At 37.9% G+C, this 23025-nt stretch overlaps 1 protein-coding gene across 6 annotated transcripts in view; it reads right to left on the reverse strand.

Moving 5' to 3' along the window:
* Positions 1–23025, reverse strand: part of SCAPER (S-phase cyclin A associated protein in the ER) — a 148061-nt gene that overhangs the window by 71894 nt on the left and 53142 nt on the right. For 5 of the 6 annotated variants that reach the window (XM_030496783.1, XM_030496782.1, XM_030496781.1 and 2 more), the window contains exons 21-22: positions 12870–13006; positions 8602–8667 (exon numbers count right to left, since the gene is read on the reverse strand). In XM_030496783.1, coding sequence (XP_030352643.1) covers positions 8602–8667; positions 12870–13006 — 203 coding nt within the window. The remainder of the gene's footprint in view (positions 1–8601; positions 8668–12869; positions 13007–23025) is intronic. The other variant, XM_030496784.1, reaches the window with a different exon arrangement.

Genomic DNA, 23025 nt, shown 5'->3' on the forward strand with positions numbered 1-23025 from the left:
AAAGAACAGCAGACTACCTGGCTAATTTCTTATAGGCATCATAAAAGAAATGGCTCTTCAGGGTTATTTGAATGAGTGAAAGGTAGCGGCTTTGCAGACTACCTCAGAAAGGGCATTTAATTAACAAAGGTCAGTAATGAAGCCAAAATGCAGAGGTGGGAGTGATATAGTCACACGTGGGTTAGGATTCATTTTAGTTTTACACATCTACCTCTGAGCTATTCACCTATGCTCTCCTGCTAGGCAGCAAGGAGAAATACACAGTTCCAAGGCATCATTCAGCTCATCCTGAAGTATAAAATAAAGCAGTCCAAACACACTCATAGTTTATCCTTCTTTACCTTGAATGGGAAGATAGTAACTACAACTTCCCATTCCCTTGAATGGGAAGATGTAGACTTCTACATCTGTAGATGCACTAAGGCAGATGATTAAAATGCTGAAGTCCCTTAACTGGAGACTGAGAGAAGTAGCAAGGAAGTATTTGTCAGTCATTGCCTTAATATCTGCTACTGGCTGCTCTTAATGACAGGCTCAGTGTTTGGTAGACCTTTGGGGTTTGATCATTTCAATTTCTACTGGAAGTGGGACGAAGCTGGTAATTGATCAGGATGAGTGGGAAAAATACTGTTGTGACTAGAAGCAAACACAGCTCTACCGGAAGGAAGAGAGGGGGGAAGGATATTAATGCTTACCATAAAACAGGAGATGATCAATGTAAAAGGGCCAGGAAGCATTCACAAAGTGACCACGCAGTAATGGCAAAGAGAAAATTACATCAACTACTCTGAGAGAAGAGAAAGGATGGAATGTCTGGGGAATATACCACAATAGTCACATGTACTAAAAAAATACAAAGATCAGAATACTCATTTGGGGCAAGAATAGAGAGTTTCCACTGAATTACAAGGAACAGGTACCCTACACCTCTTCTTTTTAAAAATTAAGAGATTTGTTAAAAGCTTTCAAGAGACTCTGAAAAAACATATACGTTTTTAAAGTACAAATAAAAATAATTTGCAGAATTTTGAGTCTTGAACCTCTTATCATCTGGTCAGCTGAATCCACTGATATTCAGCCAGAATTATTCTATGACAAGAAAAATAAAGGGAGATTATGTCCTGATGAGATTTTCTGCATTGCTATTTCCTCTGTGGGCAATGAGGTTGGAGGAAACCTCTGTCTAATTCAGAAAGCCACGAGCTAAAATGGGAAACAAAATGAAAAGCCAAAACACAAATAACTGGAGGACTTGGACAGTAAAACAGATGACCACTAACTCTGCTGAGCGTAAGGAGTAGATTGCAGCACCACTGGAAAGTCAAATTGCTGCAGTCCAGACAGATGATCTAGAAGCAGAATATCTCAGGTATCTTCATAGAATGTCATTTACAATGGTGACTGCCTCGGCAATATCCTAGCACATTAAGCAAAAAAGAGCCTCTCTTTGAAACATCTACTCAAATTCCATGATTAAAGCATATATAAAGCACTGAAAAAAACCCCACCACACCGTATTGTAACTTCATCTGATAGAAGACAGCAAGACGGGTTTCCATTTGGCTTCATTTAACATCAGAGGAATGGAATTCAACTAGGATTAACCACAGGGATAAAGAAAGGGACTTTCCTAATCTACAATCAGGCATCAGAATACAAAATGTGTAAGGTTTATCAAAACACTACTCAAATAGAAAATAACCATATTACATTGTTACTTCTGTTGACAAATTCCCTTTTTTCTCTTCAGTCTATAAAGATGCTACGTAAGTTAAAACTCCCGTTCGGATTCTGTCCTCAGTTAAAAATGCTGTACAACAACTTCCCTCTCCAGGAAAAGCTCCAGCTCTCCATTTCTTCTGAAAGCCCGTCTGGACACTTTTACCAAAATTCAACGTTTCTAAAGGTGTGTTCAGCATCACACAGTAAGAAACAAGAAGAATAAATTTTTGGTTCTGCCACATTAAAAATTACCTCTTACATCCCCTTATCCCGCTGCATGTTGGTCCTCTGCCAAAAAAAAAGGTAACATTTGCTATGTGATCACAAGGGGAAGGGAAGTAAAAAGTCCCTCCTCCCACCGAGTGAACCCTGGAGAAATCATTTTAATTTAATATCCTTTATACTGACTTCTTGGCAGTGTCAGAGACGTAAGAATAACTTTCTGACTGTTTCAAAGCACTGGAAATCTATGCAAGATGACTTGTTCTTGGATATAGAATCTATCATTGCTACCAACAATTTGGAAAGAGAAAACTCTTTGTACATATTGTACTCCTTGCACACTCTTTGTATGCACTGTAGATTAATACAGCATGGTATCAACACCTGATCCAGCGACTATGTGGAAATACTGTTGAGTCCAAATCCGAACATTTCAAGATAATTAGTTAATCTTCCTTCTGTCCCCCAATTTGTATTCCTCCAATGCTTACTCCACCATACAGGGAATGATAAATAACTGGAAACGTACTGGGCAAAGGGAAAGTTAATGTCTTTTTATCTGAAGTTATTTACATGTCATTAATTAAGATTTTAGTATTGCCACAAACAGATACTTCAGAATGCAAAAGAAATATCAGAAAGGACATAAGGCGCTGACTGGTTTTAGAACGTCACCATAATGTCAACTTAAATAAATAGTATGTTCAGCAAATACAAATACTTTATCTGATGTGGCTGCACTGCCAATGGGAAAGTGAGGAATATTCATATTAAAGGTTTATATAGCAAATACATAAACAAAATTAAAACCAAGTATCATCTGAAGTAAGGTTTTCTTTTTTGTGTGGGCTCAATATTTTTAGCTGGTTTAATATATTTTATAGGCTAAGGGAAAAAGATCTGTTCATATTTATAGCCCACATTTCATCTCTAGAGAAAAAAGCCTTGAAATAGTAACATCGATGTATTTCAGCACTTCCACATTAAAATCCATGATTTCCTGGCTGTACACCGAATGTATGGAAGGAAGGATTAGTCCGAGAGGGCAGAGTGCTGGATTCTGTGCAGTTCCTGTACGGAAGGAGCGGTTTCTCCTCCCGCACGTTCCTGCCGAGGGCGGCCAGATGCCAGCTGGACACACAGCCCTGATTCTTCCCCAAGCAGCCTGTGCCTGGGGAGAACTGGGGAAGTCTGTGGCAGTTCCTGCCCAGCCCGAACCGGAGTTATGCTGTATCCCCTTAATGCCACGTGCAGCTCCCGCAGTATTCCGTACTGCCTGACTCCCCACAGCCAAACAAACGTACCCAGTGGCACACGAGGCACACTCCCATTGCTCTAGCCACGCAATGGAAAACACCATTCTGCATCTTGACACAGTCCCAAACACTGCTATAGACATTAAACATCTGCAGCTTCACACACCTTTAGCTTTGGAAATGGAAGCTGTCTGAAAAATGATGACAAATTCTGAATTTATTTAATTGAATCCCTGTATCTGCAATTCTGTGCAGATGAAACCTACTGTTCACCCAATCATGAAGCAGGGATTGATCTGTTTTTAAAGTTTAACTGAGTTTTGTTTTATTTACACTCCAGCTCTCCTATAGTTCATCAGCTGTTTGGAAACTGAATTTTGCACAAATACTTCGAGCTTCAGTGTTTTTTCCAGTAAACAGTATTTTGGTATAATATCTTATAACTGGCTTAGCTGGACTCTAGCCTATTACACCAAGAAAACCTACAAGGTTAAGTTTATCTTGGAAAGGCACTGATATACCATAAGGAAAATAAGAAAAAACTGTACTGTTACATGCAGTTAGCTTTAAGGCTCTGCAAGAACAAACCCCACACCACATTCCCATCTTCTCTCCAGCAGACTCTTACAGGATATAATTTTTCATTTCCTAACTCTCCTCTTTTTGTGCTACAGTCCTTTTTCAGGATAACAGTGGTTCCCATTTCAGGATAATAGTGGTTCCCATTTCCATACTATCTGATATCGCTTTACATAGTTTATAAAAAGGGTAAGTAAAAAAATATACATCTGTGGAAAAAAACCCCAATCCCTTCTTGCATGAGGGGAGACTGGCTAAGGTTTTAGACTAGGGGGTTAATTTATTCCCATAGTTTCCCTGCTTGTATTAAAGGATGACAACTACACTTTGCCTCCTGCAGACTGTTTTAACACTGAAATATATGACCTTTGGATAAAAAGATACTACATAGATGTAAATAACACTCTAACTTTGTGAAAACATTTTCCTCCCCTTTTAAAAATGTGCTCTAATGCACACAAGAGCCATTACCAACACACCTTTTGACAGGCCAACTTAACAGACTGGACACTAAAAAATGACACTGAGATCAGTTCCCAGAGAATACTGATTAATAGTACAAACCCATCGAGAGTCCACCAGCATTTAACAGATTACCTCAGTGCTACCAGTAACCAACCAGTTGATGAAAAGTGGACAGAGGCCAGGAGCAACTGTTGCTACCAGGTGAGAATGTCCATGGCCCTTTTCCTTGGAAGTCCCTCTTGCCACATGAAATAGTTCACAGAGTGAAACCCCTACCAAATAAGGCAGTATTTGGAATTATTCTACCCTTAAGGGACACAATTTCTTTAACAGATACTAAAAAAAAGAAATCTGTTCCAGACATCACCTAAAACTCTTGTTTTTAAAAAACTACTTCGAACTGTTTACAATCCCACTCAGAAATCAGATGCAGCACTCTGAAACTGAAAAAGGTACACATACCACGTCTATCAAAGCAGGATAAACCCTGTCTGCTTATTCCTATTAGTGTATTACCAATGTAAAGCTTGGAAAGCTCTTGGATCAGTGCTTCCTTAATGCAAAAGGTTTTATAAATCTTCAAACCTTAAAATAATAAGAACTACTGAAACAATCTATCAGCTGCAGCAGGAAACCAGTGGTCTCATAATACTGAGGTGGCTTAATCTTAAAGGTGATCTAAAAAGGCTTTTTACCTGCCAAAGAGTAATTCTGGGTTCTGTCTTTCTTCTGTAACAACTGACAACATGACTAAGAACTAAAATCAGATAAGAAATTGCATTCCATAAATGGTTTTAGTTGTTTAGAAGACACACTTTGGGGGGGAGTGAGTAAAGAAATGTGGCATAAGCAAGGAGGCATAAAAGAAAGCTATTAACTATTTCATTCTAAAACATATTTGCTTCAGTTAAGCAAATAAATAAACCTACCAATTGTGTCACGTTTTAAATGGGGGGGGGGGGAAAAACCCAAACCCAAGAACAAACCCACAAAACTTCTCATTTTTAAATTCCACAGCCCACTAACTTAAAAAGTATTTTGTATTCATGAGTATCCTTCTATTCCAATTTAAACTCCTTCTTTGGGATAAACAGAAAGGACTTCTGTTTGTTTTGACACAGAGAACACATTTCACACTCTAAGTTTTTAACCCTTTCATTCTGTGATATGACTTTTCTCAATAACTTTACAGCTCCTGAGAGCTTTCCAGATTCCCAGGACTACCAAGGGTTTGCTCTTTTGGTTAGCAAGGTACGGCAGTACTTCATATTAGCCCATGGTACAGTACACTGTGTTATGGCTATAAAGGCAATAGTCTATTTTCACAGCTTCTCAACATAATAGTATTTCAGTGGAGATCTACTACTGTTTGCTTCTTTCAGCTGCTTCTTCTTCCTACTGTTCCTGGTTAAGCAGGATCCTGTATGCAGTTCTGTTAAAAAGGTGCTCTATTAATTTTTCCTGTGTTAGGAATGTGTTTTTTGATGTAAACAGATATGGTCTGGGCTAAACCTCTTGCCTCATGAAATATCTTGCCCTCCCACCTTTCCCTTACAGAAAGAGATAAAACTACCCTTCCCTGTCCTTCTTCCATTTTGAGCCCTCATGTAAAAAGGTGTGTGATTTTGGAAATAACAATAACTATGATATCTGACTATGCTTTAAACATTTAGATGTAAGCATCTGCTAGAGCACTAGGGTTCTACATGAAAACTGCAAAAGAAATCTCCCAGAAGATCTGTGATGAAAGTGAGCTACACGGTGGCCATCACGCTAGTTCACATCTAAAAGGGTACAGCCCTAACAGAGGCAATAATGAAGAAAATAAGATAGCAGATGAAACAGAAGATTCTGCCCAAAAAATTTTGTTAAGTAAAAAGAAATGAAAACTTCAAATTCAGCATCAGTCAAGAGATTAAAAAAAAAATAATTAAAAATAAAAAAACAAAAAAATCTGAGTTTCTGTTGCATTGCAATTGAAACACAAGTGACCACTTCACATCCCTGATAACCAGAAGTCAGAAAGAAACTAAAGTGGAAGCACTACAACTTACCAGTGGTTTCAGAGTCACTCAAGCACACACATTTCTACTTTCTGACAACTAGACCCTCATTTTTCATACTCCGGTAGCAAAGGAAAGCAAAACACAGAAGCTACAAATCTAGAAGTCGTCTGAATCTGCCACGAAATTAATCTTAAAAATTGAAGTGAGAACTGAAGCCAAGAACAGAACCTTCTCCGCAGCGTGTTTATGCAGGTGTGCCATCTGGTGGAGAGGTTTCACCCTCTGATGTCAAACCTCTGTGATGGATTTTTATTATCTTAAAATACAGACTAAGATTCAGTAGCAGTTTTTCAAACTGTTGAAAAGACCATGTAAAAGATACTGTATCACAACCAAGGAGGGAGAACAGCAAGGACCTGAACATCTTAATTCAACAGCAACTTCTAAAAAATGCTCTCAAGTATATCCGCAATTTATAAGTGACGGGAACAACCACAAAACATACAAATAACGTACAAGTTATTACCTCAGTCTGAAGACAAATATCCCCCATCTAGAAGTCACCATAATTTTAGAATGAAGGTTTCTAATCCAGCTGTTGAGACACTACAGCCTCTTAACTCACCTGCTACAGACTTCATGAGCACAAGCAGAAAAGCAAACCATCTGCCTGTTGAACAGCAGACTATAAATGGATTTCTCAGGAAAATTCAGAACAGGGCAAGCATAATCCTCTTTACTAATCTGCTGCTTTGTCCATTTTCACCTTAGGAATCTCTTGGGCTGGATGCAGTTTCCTAGAACTGCAGGTGAACTGTTAGCATCTGTGTGGTTTTGGTCAGTGAGTTCCATACATCTCACTGTACTGCATTAAGAACCACTGCCTTTGGTTTCTTTTGAACCTGTGCCCATGTTCATTCTGCGCTCCCTCATTCTGGTACCAGGAGGGACAGCAAACAATCGACATCCATCTTTTCCATGTCATTTATGACCTTGTAGATCTCCGTAACATATCTCCATTAAAAATTCCTCCCATTATCACACTTTTCTCCAGAAAGAGAAGTACTAGTTTACTTAATCCCTGATACAGAGGTTATACTAGACATCATTACCAATTTCCTTTCCTGCCTTATCTGAACCTTTAACAATTCTAGCATATCCTTTATGAGACGAAGAACCAGAACTGCACATAGTATTCAAAAGACATAGATGACCCAGGCATAAAGACATCCTTTGTTCTGTTTTTGCTCCTTTCTAAAGAATTTAAAAAATAGATATCCTTTAACTGCTGAAAGTACTGAACTGTATTCTCTTGGAAGTACCTATCACTTCTGCAAGTTCAAAGCCCACACTTTCTATGTGAAGATAATGTTTGAGGTATGCCCTCCCTCTCCACTGTGTAGCCCTTAATATACACTGGATTTCACCTGTCTGTCATTCTACTGCTGAGTCACTCTCTTCAAAATTATCATTCAGTATCAGCTCTTGCCTCTACTATCCTGAATATCTCTGCATCATCATCAAACTGTGTTACCTCACTGCTTATCCTCTTTTTCCAAGCAACTTGTGAGTATGTTGAACACTGTAGGACTGCAGAAATCTACAGGTAACCTCCCCATTCTGCAAGGACAGATCATATACTCCACTTCTTTTCAATTTTTTTAACTGGTTTCCACTTACGCTACAGCTATACAGTTTCTTTTAAAATCTTTGGTGATAGACCTTATCAAAAGCTTTTTGGAAATCCAAATATACTGCATCTTTTGCCAGACAGGTTCAGTGGAATCAGAAAGCAAAAGATAAGCAATTTTCAAACTAGGAAAGAGGAATTTTTCAGTAATAATAGGTCTTGTTTTAATATTACCATGCAACTGTTTTCATCTGTGCCTTATCCTAGGTAACAAACTGGTCTATTCTTTAAAAAACTCAGTGCCAGCTTAACACATCTGTGCATTAAAATATCTGTGCTTTCACCGTATGAACCTTTGTTTGTGACTAACTGGAGGCCAAACAAAGATTTTCAGTCCCCGAATTCCAGTGCCAAATTTTCGCCCTCAGTCTTGGAAGTACAAAGCTGACACCTGCTTGTTTCCAGGTAAGAAAAGGATGAGCATATGTTCTCTTCACCGTTGCATCTTTCATGGTTTAAGATATACAGTGTCTTCAGAAAAAAATGCATTTGTAAGGTCTGACCTTTTGTATTAGAAACGTACCTGTAATTCAAGACAGCAGCATGCCCCGTATTGAGTGGGAACCTTACCATGCCTGCTGCACTGGAAATTCCAGAAGCACTTCTGCTGCAGACAGGGGAAAAATGGCTATGTCTAAAATATATAAAGTTAAATGCTTACTTGGCTTTAAATGGGGAATCAGAGACAGCATTTTTTGCTTCCACCAAACTCTCATATTCCTTTGCCCTGGAGGAGAAAACATTCATTATTATCGACTATTGTCTAAAGAGTACAGTATTAGTACCAGAGAGGTAATTCTAACCTTTGGGGTTTTCTTATTTCATACTAAACCACAGCATTTCTGTCAATTCTGCCCTGTCATAATCCATACTAATGCTTAACTATTGGCCACTAATGATTTATGACTAACCTTATTACTTCAGAATAACATTAGTGCACAAATGCTGTATTTAAGTTGACTTCCCAAATGGCAGAAAATGGTACAAGTGATATAAACAACTGAAGTAACCTACTGCTTATTATAAAATTACTGCATTCCTCTGATTGATCAAAGTATTAGTAATTTAGACATGCAGTGCAGAACAGAAATCATGCATCAAAGAGATTATAATTAACATAAACGATTTGTTATATTTACAGGCACAGGAGCATTTTTCATGTAACTAATGATTGTATTGTAACATAAAGAATCTTCCTAAGCATACAGCACAATACCTCCACAAATGACTGTTTTACTGCTGGAAACAGAAACACAAAACTCTTTAGCCCCCTAAAAGTATTATTTACGCTGGCCTTATGCCAAAAAGCAGGAAGAGGGAGACAAGACTTTTTTTCACTGCTTGGTTTGATTCCAGCCAGCCTGTGCCAACAGGTGAAAATCACGACCAGCTCATCCACCAAAACAGGATTCACAGTGGTAATGCCATAACCTTTTCTTAACAACATACGCACACAAAAGAAGATGAATCCAGACACTACACTGATGCAGAAAAATTCGGTTCTTAGAGACAGAGCCCCGTGATGAAGCAGCATCCACCAGGCACTAAAAGCATTTAACTGTTAAAAACATTTGATCCCTTAAAATTGCTCTTTCCATTACGATTCTGAAATGAAGATTTCACAGACGCAACATGGTCTCTGGAGAATGTGGGGAGATCCGCTGCTCAAGCCTCTTGAGGTTGTGTTCTCAGATGAACAAGGGACAACATCCTTCATGGCTTGGAAAATTCTGCACAAAAACCTGTACACACACCTGAAGGACACTGAACTAGCACACTGGGCTACATCAGTGATATGGTTCGGGATCTCTATGTCTCTACCAAGAGCACCTGTAACAAGTTCCAGAGCAAAGTGCCAAAACCCCCTCAGGACACGAGTAGAAAAAAAGGCTGCCCCCCAAGGAAACTTTCATGCACAAAAATGGTGTCTGCTATTAAACTTCAAGGTATTCTGCATATTAACTGCTGTCAGTTGACATTCTTATCAACTTTACAAATGTCCAGTTTGTTTTTTCAAATCTAAGATTTTGACAATGGCTTCCAGTGGAAATGTGTTTATTGCTGTGCTGTAAAGAAAACAGTTTAAAGACTTAAATCCTATTATTTCTCTCACATACGCATACTAAACGATTCTTTGTATTTCTGTTCACCTAAGTGGATCAAGTTTTCCAAAGCTACTCAAATTTCCCTTTGGCTTGCTTAACCTATACAACTTATGCTACATGCAAATATTGTTACGTTACCACTAGCTCTGATTTGTGGATCATTAATAAAGCTATTAATCACAACTGAATTTAGTATTAAACATGAAGGTGAGATTCCTTTATTAACCTTGTGCCTTCCTTCCTGCCTTTTAGCCAGAAACAACACATTTCAGCTTTGAGTTTTGTACAGACAAGTCAGTCAAACATGAATAATCACCTAAAATATTTGTTATTAAATGAACATGACGGGAGTGCTATAAATCCATTGCACAGCACATCTCAAGTGTATATACTTCCTAGCTGGTAACTATCCCTCTATTGCTTGAGGTTAGCTTTCATCAAGCCTTCTTTTGCCACATGGGTACCAAAGTATTCTTCTGCTAGCAGCACATCCATGTTAGCCTGAGATAATTTACTTAGCTATATATCAGTCGTTACTATAGCACCAGTTTAATGGCCAAGGGTTATAAATATAATTAATAAGACTAACAAAACTTCTCAACATATCTAATAACCCATTGATCACAATTTGTCCCCTCATTCACCTTTGCCCTTCATTGCTTTGATATTGTAATAGTGATTTAAGATTTAGAAACCCAGGAGAGCAACAGGAACCTATTTGGATGCAGTTAGTTATGTTTTTTTCAAGTTTCACAGCTTCCTAGAAACTGAAATGAACATATCATTTCAAGTCTTGAGGTATAAGGGAGTTTGTTATATAACTATTTCTTTTTCTAGAGAAGGGAATAGTTGCAAGTATGTACTAAACCATGGTTTGCAGATAATATGCCAACATCTGGGAAACTATGTGACTAATCAACATCAAATACTCTTCACCTTCAAATCATCCAAAATAAATTAAGTACTTTAACTATATATTCCACTTCAGTCCTGAATGGATTTTGAGCAGTAAACTCCCCACCATCTGGTGGTAGCACTGTCCAAGCTGCTGGGCAGAAACACAGTAGATGTTATCTAAATTACTTAATTTAGTATTTCATATTGTAACTCTGAGGTTATTGCTTTTATTGCTTTAGCCGCATAACTTAAGATAATCCTCTTTCATTTTCTGAACATGGAAAACCTGCTCACCTCACCAGTAACAAGCTTACATGCAGGATCCAGGCATATGGCTACTACTGTTACTCAAGTGTCAATTTTAGTAACTGTAGAAGACTGGCAAGACTTGCATGGCTAAAATTAATTTGCAAAATGGATTCCGCCAACCCCCCCATCCAGTTTTTGTTTGAAATTCCATGGAAGAACCTTTGCTTCATACTGCTGCTGTACACTTTCATTAGTAATTCTTTTGTGTTAACATGAGAAAACTCATGGTGAAATCTTCAATTTAACTCTCCGTTATCTTCTAGGACAGTAATGCCATTGAAAGTTTAGTCACCCTTTAAAACTAAACCCAAGCTTACTGAACATGAATTTCATGTCTCACCGATATAACTCCTCTTAGATTTTGAAACCTTCACGGTATTTTTCAACAGTCTATCACCTTTGTAAAATGATGCCCCTTTATTGCTGTTTTAACTACAATTCTTGATGACGAATATGCTGACTCACCCAGCAGCCCGACACATGAGAATGAAAAATGTTCTGAAAAGTTTTAACTATCAGTGCCAATAAATTATTATTTGAGCTTCTATTCCTAGCTCTGACAAATCTTTGACCAAATTCAAGAGAAGCAGCTGTTGAGAAAGAATTAAAGTTGGACCCAATATCTGCATTAAATCAACAGGTAATATGAATAACTCTTTATCTCGAGCAATCAGAAACCGGAAGAATATGTTATCCAGTTTCAACAGTGTGTTCTAATGGGGTACTCAGATAGTGGATTTGCTCATCCAAAGAGGAAAACAATCAGAAAGAGTAATACATTGTCAAGGTATTGTGGTTTTGAAGACTAACATGTTGTTATTAGCACTGTTACGAGTCAATAAAATATCCCGTTTTTACTGTAGCTCTAAAAATCCATTCAGGTGCTTTTCTCTTATTTGTAACCCTTCTTGCTTAAAAACAGTCAGAGAACATAAGTAACAATGATTCTTACCTTCTGAGAAGGATTTTCTTTGCAAAAATATGTTATAATATTCAGTTAAGTATTAACCTCAGCTGGGGACTATTCAGCTATAAAGACTGACACTGCCGGTTCATGATATAATGATGTCCTGCATATCATACTGATTTGCAGATGTCACTTTTTAGACTAATAACAAATTGCAGGTCTGACAACTCACTTTCCATTTTAAGATATTTTTAACTTTCTTTTTGTTGTGACAGGCAACAAAAAATGATTAAATTTAGTCCTGGGTTTGACACTACAGCAGGCTGCCTTCTATTTGTTGATTACTATTGATTTTCTTTGATACTTCATTTAAAAATCAATAGCTAGAAAGAAAAATAGGCATGGTTTACACAAATTTAAACATGCTATTGTATGCTAGAAGAGGCTACAGTTTTGGCAGGGCACTGGCATTCAATTATGAGAAAAGCTCTTAACAGGTGAAACCAAGGGCTCTAGATCGATATTCAGTTTTCTTTCTCAATCAGAGAAAGTGGCCATAAATTAGGCTCATCAGTGTTATTTTCAAGACGCTCCCAAAGCAAATAATTTTACATTTTTTTCAGCTTTCCACGGCACTCATACTAAAGGACAAAAGGTAAAGTTTAGAGCAAAATGCAAACAAAAAATAAATTCAACAGAAATTTGTACTACCTGGAGTTCATCCGTGCCTTTAGCTTCTTGGCTTTCTTTTTAGTCTTTTGTTTCTCCTCTCCATCTTTTAATGGTTCCACAGGAACAGAACTCTCTATCACAATATCCACAATGTATTTCTTTAATGAAAGGTGCTCCTGCAGAAAAAATTGAAATAATATTTGATCTTAAAGTATGTGATTGAGGTCACAGATCACCTTCCCAGGAAACAACAGTGGTGAGTATTTAACAAAAGGGTAAGAAAATGATGAAAAACTTTAAAATAGATTTTGGGTAAGAGATTATTTCACACTGTAGAGAACACATAATGGGTATTTTGGAATTAGGGAGAATAATTAGTGAGAGAAGAAGAATATTGTCCCTCATTTGCAAGAAACTATTACTTAAAAAGTATGAACTCCAAGTTGACATACTCTCCTCTTCTCCAAGCTGCCGTTTACAGTTACATGAAGCCAATGCCCTGCCCTACCAACATAACTCATTACATTAAATGAACTAACCCTGGTTTGTGATTTTAACTCTTCATGTAAATCTAAACCTATCTTAACTTTTTATTAAAATATATGGAAACTATTCACTACTTCAATGGTACCATTTATTGATGGGAATATTACTTCTCCTCTCATACTAACCAATTTGCATTTAAGTAAAATATTGGTAAAATCTCAGCTGTCCACAGAAGAAACACTTTAATTATGAAATAGTTTGGTTTTGACATAATGGCATGCAAGAAAAGGGAATGTGATTACAGCATGTGATTGTAAATAAATGCTTTGTTTCAAGATTCAAAAAAAATGTAACGAGAACTTCCCTATTTCCTCAGAAGAACTTTCACATTTATAGACCACCCCGATACAGTTCAAGGTCTACATATTTATCAATTAGAGACAAATAACCAACAGAGCTATTTTCCTAAAGCTGTTCTCAATTTTGGTTGACCCATGCTGTCCATGAACAGACATGTAGGTGCCTGTAACAATTCCAATGACCAGTGGACTATCCAGAAACAATGTGCAAACAACCCCACCCCCTCAAAAACCAACCAGTGCTGAACATATGATGACCTATAGGTAACCACTGCTTTGTAAGACAGTTTTTACTTGAAAATGATCAGTGCCACTATCAGTTGCGGTTATTCCTTCCTTTTCCATAAAGGATCCTTACAATGCAAAGTAAAAAGTGAAGTGTTAAAAAATTTATAGACAATATTTTCCAGAAAACAAACTATATTTTCTTTCACTGATTCAGGAAAATATTATGCCTGTTGAAAACAAAATAAATCTCTGTGAAATTTCCTGGAAAAAGACCATTTAGTTTTTGTAAAGCATCGCTGCATGATCCAACCCAGCAATATATATTTGGTCAAAATAGCAATTGAAATTTCCATTTTAAATTATATAAATGCAAAATGAATACTGAGTACTGGACATAAGAAATCAAGCATAATAATTAAGCAAATTCTAAATGTAACACTGACTTTAGCTTTGCTACACTGCTGACCCTGTATAACCCCCAGTACAGCCAAACAGTTTTTCCTCAATGCATTGTCCAAGTGATCAAACCATGGATATCGCTATCTCCATATGTAACATAATTCTTACAGCTTTTGTAAGCATTGCCCCCCTCCCTTTTAATATTACTCTTGTAATTTCAGCATGAAGTGCTTAAAGGAGAACTTATCTTAAGGTATCTTGAAATGTTGTCACCTTTGAGCATGACTCAGTAGTAGAAGACTAGCAAACCAGTTCTTGATGAGTTACTTCTTAACCAATTGGTAGCAGCACAGAACATAAACCATCCCAGTGCAGGTTAAGAAACCCCAGTTCATTTTTGTCTCCTTAGAGAGGTATCCCTCAACACCCATTTAAAAATAGCTTTTCCCTTAACCTCTCTTTTTGAAAACAGAAACCTGCTCGTAAGGCTGAAACTACACAGGGAACTGATGAGTTTGAGTATTCCAATGTTAAGAAAAGAAAGAACTTCCTCAGAATACACTGACACTGCTCCTGCTTTGCTACCAAGCTTCAGTGTACTTAACCTGTGTGGATGCTCAGTTATTAAACAAAATATATTAATTACTTCAGCGGAATTTCATAGGTACATCCTTGCTTTCCAAACTGAACTACCTTAGCACTGTAATTTACCTCATGTCTTATGAGCAAGATAAGCACTTGTAACATGTAAAACTAACAATGACTATTACTATAGCTCTACATCTTTGTTCAACTGTGAAACTGGTTTTTTGGTTCATCAGATCTTCAAACCATTTCCTACATCCTTCAAAGTGACAGCACAGCAAAATGAAGGTAACAACGCACTTGGAAATGGCCGCGGCCTTACAGAAGCGGCAGAACATCTCCATCCAGGCACGATCAGCCTGCAGCCCTCCTGCTGCACTGCAACAAGCAAACATGGTATCAGACTTCTGCCTGTGAGAAGTGACACGAAGCCTTGTGTCCCCCTGAGCAGCCATTCATGGCTTAGCAGATGACTTGAAGAGAACTACAGGGTTCAACAAGCACACTCATTTATCACCCTGTGAGGGCCGAAAGAGCTCTCGCTGTCAACAGCATGCAGGATGGTTACAAACCACTCTGTTCACATGAACTCAGGCACCTCCGTGAACGATGTTTCTCAGAGTTCTCAGCTTTCACGTGTGGCAGTTTGGATTAATATCAGACTTCATACACGCAGCTCATTAAAGCAAGACTACCTTACTTGTAAAGTAATAATACCTTGTGTCACAAAAACAATCACTTTTTGAAGGCACAGATCAAAGCGTGGGATTATCGCAGTGGGCAGATCGACACCGTTCAGGTGTGAAACAAGTATAACTAATAGCTTGGTATCGAATGACAACTGACATGTGAAGAGAGCTCCTGCCAGACTATGCTTCAGAGCAGGCTAGAAATATCGATTCCCATGTTTTAGTAAGCTCCTTCCAGTTATCTGAGAAAACAACGGTGTTTAAATCCACTGAGTCACACTCAAGTACAGTATGTCCAATTCTTTCAATAACCAAATTCATGACTCATGTGACCTGTGCAACGGGTTGCACGGGTTAACATACCATAAAAGTAATTGCCATAAGTGTATGAAAGTAAGTGAAGCCAGTGCAGTGTGTAGCAAGCAAACTTTTGACATCTTCTGAATGCTTTTATTTAGGCAATAATGAAACTATTCAATTTCAGGGGTTTTTCCTTTCTAATAAAGGTAATGCAGAACAACCGGGTAATCCAGTCACTTCTTCCTGAAAGCATTTATTCACTATTATTTTGAGAGAAATATATTCTAAATGAAGTAAGAATTTCTGAGACTAATTTATGCTTTCCATAGAGTAGTTCTGGGTTTGTCTTCATGACAGTGTGAAGGAGCATTTCTTCACATTGATTCTTTGCTACGTTGAGCACATTCTGACCCCAAACCCTCAGATATTAGTGAGCCACTGCATCTTTGGAGAATTTAGGCCATTATAAATGAAAAACATTATTAATAAAGGCTCTTTTCTAATGAAAAAGATTAAGATCTGTATTAAGATCTGTATTCTGTTATTAAGATCTATATTCACACCTACCAAAAATGTTCATTGCAGTTTCAGTTTCTACACCAGCAATGTCAGTTTTAGCTGTGCGATGTCCCTAAAGCTTTGTTTTAAAGACTTAAGTACAATATAATGGTTTTGCTGATCTGTCCTAACAGAGTATTTTGTATCTCAGGATTAAAACAGAACCAGCCATGATGGTCATTAAGTATCAGATTTCTGCCATCATTTTTCACACTTGATAACTCATCCTCTAAGTTGCACAGCTGAGATCAACTATGACTATGTCACAAAATAAGGTATCAGCTTTCGGGACGATGGCAGAAGACACACGATCCAGCCTGTCTCGTGCTGTGATGTGCAGCTGCAAAATACGGGAACAGGAATTGAATGCTGATTTCTTCATGATCATCTGTATATATTCCTCTATATGTACTCGTATGGTGATGGCTCAGTTATGCATTAGAGTAGAAATACTCCCGCTATTTCTCTCTACATGCATTCACCAAAACTAAAGGTTATTTTACCTGTTTCCCAGAGGGAGACTGTCTCTAGCTGAAAAAGCTTATGAAACATAAAAGTAACCTGGTAAATGTATACAATTTGCTATTTAATGGCATTCTATATGGACACGTGTTGTTATTTGACATAGCTGTACAGACCTCTAAGAATTTCTATATAACACTGATGCCATTTTTAAAACAACCAAAATAAGTTTCCTGTAAATGTTTCAATACTTCATTTACAAGCAAGGTGATAAAAACTAACATTAAATGCACATGTAAAGCTGCAGCCACCACAAAGCAGACATGACAGAGATTAGATTATTTACCAAAAGTGCCTTTGCTTTTCTTCTCTGCTCCCTCCATCTCAACTGTTCTGACTTTCAGTCACTGAGAATCCTGAAACTTTCCAAACACAACAGATGGGCCTTGTCTACAAACTACATGAGAAATCGAGTTGCCAAAACCATTAAAGCTAAAACTATGAAGGGCACCCATGAAGTCACATTCTAGCTGGTTACTGCCTAGTCCCATCCAACTGCCTGAAAGAGAAAAACTAGCCAGTTCATTTTGTATCTTGAAGTTCACAATTTCAGATGACTAAGCACTTCTTAGAACCAAGTTTTTCTCTATGCATGAATGACACCCCTTTTTCTTACATGACCTGTTTACATTATAATACATTACAGAAGTATTATCCATATTCTCTGAAATAAAGGAAATTTTTCAGACTCCAGAACAAATATATTTGCAAAATTTTTCCATGAAAAGTGTAGCAAATACTCCAAAATGCTGAAATGCTACACAGTTGAGTACTGTCCATTTCAGTTTGGATGAGGAAAACCATACCATAAGCTGGATTCTGAACCTTGGTAATCTCTACAAAATACAACAGCTGGAAAATAAATTTCCTGACACCCTCTTCATACAATACCCATCCACAATACTAGTACTCCTGACTAGCTCTCCCCATTTCATGTCCTGATCACTGCAACAACATCCACGTGTGATCCTGACAGATGGAATGTTGGCTATGTAAGTATTTCTCAAATCAGAACACAACTGTAAAATTCTTCTCCTCCCCGATCTCTTTGATTGTGACACTTTTGGCTCTCTGCATTACGTATAAGCTACTACTCATTCCCTACTCAGCAAATATTTATAGTAACTTTATTAAATCCTGATGGAAAGCGTGCCAAACAGAATTCTTCCTAAAAAAACTTCCTCATTCTAAAATTAGGAGTGAGCATAACACAAATACTTATTTCCCTTTCCCTTCTTTTTAAGTAAGCATTGCCTTTTTATGGATTCTGCCTGCAGCAAGAATCCATAGGTAGGACAATACTGCAGCAGAGCATCTGTATTTGCTCAAGCTGGGAAGAAAATCACAGCGTGGCATTTGTTGCTGTAGGGCAGTCCTGACTTAAGATCCTTTGTTCTCTCATGCTCCTGTTGCTCCTTGCTGGCTCTCACGAAGAACAATATTCCTCCTAATCCATAGTGGTAACAGCCCGGGAAGGGAGGCTCTGAAAATCCTCCGGTCTGCAGCCAGTCAGTCGCTGGCAGGGGTGGCCAGGATCATCACCCAGTATATCAAGTGTTTTCTGCTGCTTTCTAGAAGCTCCAGAAGGTCCTGTGCTACCACAAAGCAGCCCTGGAGTGAAATCCCACTGACTAGCAGCAGGCATGCAGAGGCCTGACCTTTCCAATGTTCAGTCTGTTTTATACAGAGTGCGACACGGGCTCCATTAGCTGTGTTTCGGTTCTGTAGCAACTAGCCAATTTATCTAAGTGGAAAACCTTGCAGGCCACTGGACCCAAACAACTGAGCCAAAAACGACCTTCTTGGAATCTGAAAAGTTTATGGGGTTTTTTCTCTATTATTTTTCATTTTCATTCCCTTCTGTATTTCTGGATTCTGGCCAGAACTGAAGCAGGAGAGCCAGAATACCGTAAGACTGGTTATTCTTATTATTTTTGTATTCTTTCCAACCTTGAATCCCCAACTTTGGAAAGAAAAGGCATTCTTATAAGTTTTCTAACCCAGTTCTGCAGACCAAGGCAACTTGAAAAATATCTCACTCTAGCTATTTATCTAAATTTGATCTTCAGAACCTCCAAACACTTGTTTTTCCTTGCCTTCCTACAATAAACATGAGGAATATCATAAAGAAATACTTGTAGCAGCTTAAATCACATAATAATTGCTGTCATTCATTTACCATTTTAATAAAAAAACTTAATAGCAAACTGAGTATTTTGTCTAACCGTAAGGTACATAAGGAATATATTCTAGCAAATCAATGGGTAACTATGCTGAAGCCTACATACATCTTTTGGATTAACATCTTTACCTGTTTCAAAATGAACAATATCCTGTAACTGCAGAAAATAACTAAAAAAATGTCTTCAGTATTTATTACCAATGTCAGGACTAACAGTTTCTTACTTGTATATAATCACTTAGGGATGGATTTGCCAAATTCTGAAGACGTTTTTAAGGTTCAATTCTAAATCATGTTACCACAGGAATATTTGTTCATGATTTTATTACATGTTTCAACAAACCTCCTCAGTATTTGATTTTTTCCCTCACAGCCGAGGACAATATTTAATATGGAAAACAGATGCTGAAGCTGACTATGAGTTATATCAAATGCAGAATTCAATTTTCAACATTATAACCAATGACAGCTTGAAACACAGTCATTAATGCTTAATCATAAAGAGATTAAATGTTTGTGATCAAACACTGTTACAGTCCCACAAGTGATGATCCACTCTAAAATATGGAGAGGATTCAAAACAGAGTCATTAATGCTTGATCCTAAAGAGTTCAAATGTTTGTGATCGAATACTTTTATCATACCACAAGTGATGATCCACTCCAAAACACACACAAGATTCAAAATAAGGAAAGTATTTACCTGTTACCAGTAACAGAGTTATTGTGTTTCATATGTGAAAAAACAGGTTATAGAAATAAAGAAATGGATATTCAAATATTACTTTAGCAAAATCAAGATTTTAATTATTCACATTTCTATGCTAGACTGTACTTCAGAAGATGAGCGTAGAGCATTAAAAAAACTTTTATTATTCATGCAAAACTGAAGACTGACCTTTCATTGTAAAAGTAGTTTTACCTTCACTTCTTTCATTTAATTAAGATTAGATTTTTTAAATGAGGGACTAATACTGCTTTTTAGCATGTCCAAGGTACATACTACTTTTACTGCTAATACTGACTTCACTTTTAGTGACCTTCCTTGTCCATAAATTCAATGATACGACAGCCTGCCACAAAGATAAATAGCAAATAATATCCTGGATAGTAAGTCCAGATACTTCTGGAGATTCCTAATATCATTCCCTTTCCCACTTGTCACTCCAAAATGTGGGAAAGAAGGCAAAGGCAAACTGTTTCTTGCAGGAGAATGAGAACTGTGCATAATGGACATGGAAAGCATCACTCTGCAGATTAGGGAAGCAAGCTGGAAGGCACTGACATTATCATTTGGCTGCAAGGGCAAGCACGAGGAAGGTGGAAATGAGAGTGCAGTTGGCCCTGCCAGCAGCAGTTTTTCTTACTGGCTATGAATATTCAGGATAGCCAAGCCAAAGGGAAGAAGGGTGCAGCTGTTGGCAATGATCTATCACAATTAAAGACACAGCCAATAAACAATTAATCATGTACATTTTTGCCAAGAAAAACAACACTTTATAATATATTACAGGTAAGAAGCTACTGCTGCACAAAGTGCTAAAAACTAGAACTGATGTATAGAGTTCTGAGAGACCTTCTGCAAACTGCACCATGGATTAAACTTTATAATTACACGATCATTCATGACAGCTTCTTGTAGGACAAATGTATTCACAGCAGTATTAGAAGGCCAAAGTTCCTGTGCTGAAAAGGACCACAGGTATCCAACAGATACTGAACATCTATAAACAAAAACGGACCACAGATGCTTGGCCTAGTTCCATTCCATTCCATGTGCAGCAACACACAGCCCCTCTCTAAAAATATCCTCCCTTCCTCAGAGGGAAAAAAAAGAAAATTGAGTAAAGCAAAAAGCAAACTCAATTGAAACCTTTACTAGGTTGGGGAGTTCTTGTTTTTAGGTGATTTACAGATTGCTTCCACTGAACAACAGGGAAGAAAAATGAGCTACTGTTGGAAAACTAATGATCAGACACCAGGAAAAAAATGATTTTACAATGAAGTCTATATTCTCTAACTCTGGATAAAACAAACAGGAATATGATTCAACAGATGACCAAACCATATGCACCACTCTATTACCCAGAAACTACCTGAGTATTATATGCCAGCAGAGCTAAGTCAAGACCATCTCCTTGTACAGTAATGGTCATAACTGACTGTCCAAATGAGACTGGAGTGCAAACACCAGAATAAGACCAAGCCTGCACACTTGAGGCACACAGAGTTGCTAGCTGCAAAAAAACCAAACCCACAGGAATGCCTTAATCCAGATCCTTGAGTAATAAAACACAAGAGAAAAGCTTAAATTGAATCCTAAGGACTTTCATTATTTTGAGTGAAACTCAGAATGCAGATGGCTAAAAACACACTTGGACTTCAGGAAAGCAGATTTGGACCTCTTCAGGGATCTGTCTGGTGGAATACCATGGGGTGATAAAGCCCTGGAAAGAAGAGGGGCCCAAGAAAACTGTTAAGATTCAAGGATCACCTCCTCCAAGCTCCAGAGTGATGCATCCCAACAAAGAGGAAGTCAGGCAAAAATGCCAGGAGGCCTGCATGGATGAACAAGGAGCTCCTGGACAAACTCAGACACAAAAAGGAAGCCTACAGAGGGTGGGAGCAAGGTCAGGTAGCCTGGGAAGAATACAGAGAATCTGTCCAAGCAGCCAGGCATACCTTAAACTCCTCTATTGGATGAAATGAAAAAAAGCTGTTCACCTTTTGTGTTGTTACTTTTCATTTAGCTTAATCACATCTTTCAGATAGGTTACCAAAGGAGTTCAGAGGACACTATTCTTCATTTAAATAGATGCACTTGAAAACATTCTGATTCTGAAGGGAAAAAACTTTTTGGTTTTTTTCAGTACTGCTGAGGCTGAAGCAATAAAACAATTGTTATATATAATTCTAATGAAAACACTGTGAATTAAAAATAATCATTAAAAAAAAGTCCAGGCATCACCATGTCTCTAGCCAAGCAAGCTCCTTGAAAATATAGAAGAAAAAGAGCAAAGGTCAGACATGAAAACACTCCCACATCTCCTCCCCTCAGTAACTTCCTCTGTAAGAAATCATGGAAGCAGCACACAACTTTCAGAAAACAGCTCGATTTCTTAAAGAATAACACCCCCTTGCCCCTAGAAAGCTTTCAGAAATTCAAACTCACATGAACATCAACTTTGCTTGTGTGTTGTGCTAGCTATAAACCTTCCATGTACCAGCACAACTCTGCTTTCTCAGGCAGTCCCTCACCACATCCTGGCAAAAGCACAATCCTGCCAGCGCAGCAGTGCCGCTACCAGGGGAACCCGCCAGCACAGTTATGCACATTGTAAATCAGACCCTGCTACGATCTGGACAGACCTGTGCTGGAAAAGGCTTGCACTGCAACCCCAGCCAACTTGACAACCCACAGCAGAGAGCAGGCTTTAGTCACTGGCTAGCTGGGGTGTTTGTAAAAGCAATGCAGGTGGGCTCAACCATGTCCTTCTATAAATCCTCAAGTTTTAATGCTGTCAGTCTTCAGAAAACAACCACCTCTGCTCCATCATGGGATTATATTTTCCTTTGGTCTAAACACTCCTCTAGGAAGTCCTTTGTTTCATTTATATCATGACAATAGAGTCCATTTTCTTCCTTGCTAAAAAAGTGCACATTTTTCACATATGCAAACAAAGGTTCATTAATATTCCTCCATTCTGCTTTGGAATACATAAAATTCTAGCACACACCTTATATAAATTAGCCAAACTCCTGCCACGTTATCTGCTTCAAATGGTTTTTAGAAGTACTTTTCACTTAATAGACACATTAATAGATTGCATGGAACTACATGATTTATACTCTAAAAGTGCCTTTAGACCATGGTATTTAAATGACAGG

Source organism: Strigops habroptila, chromosome 9 (genome assembly GCF_004027225.2).
Source record: "Strigops habroptila isolate Jane chromosome 9, bStrHab1.2.pri, whole genome shotgun sequence".
Lineage (NCBI taxonomy): Eukaryota > Metazoa > Chordata > Aves > Psittaciformes > Psittacidae > Strigops > Strigops habroptila.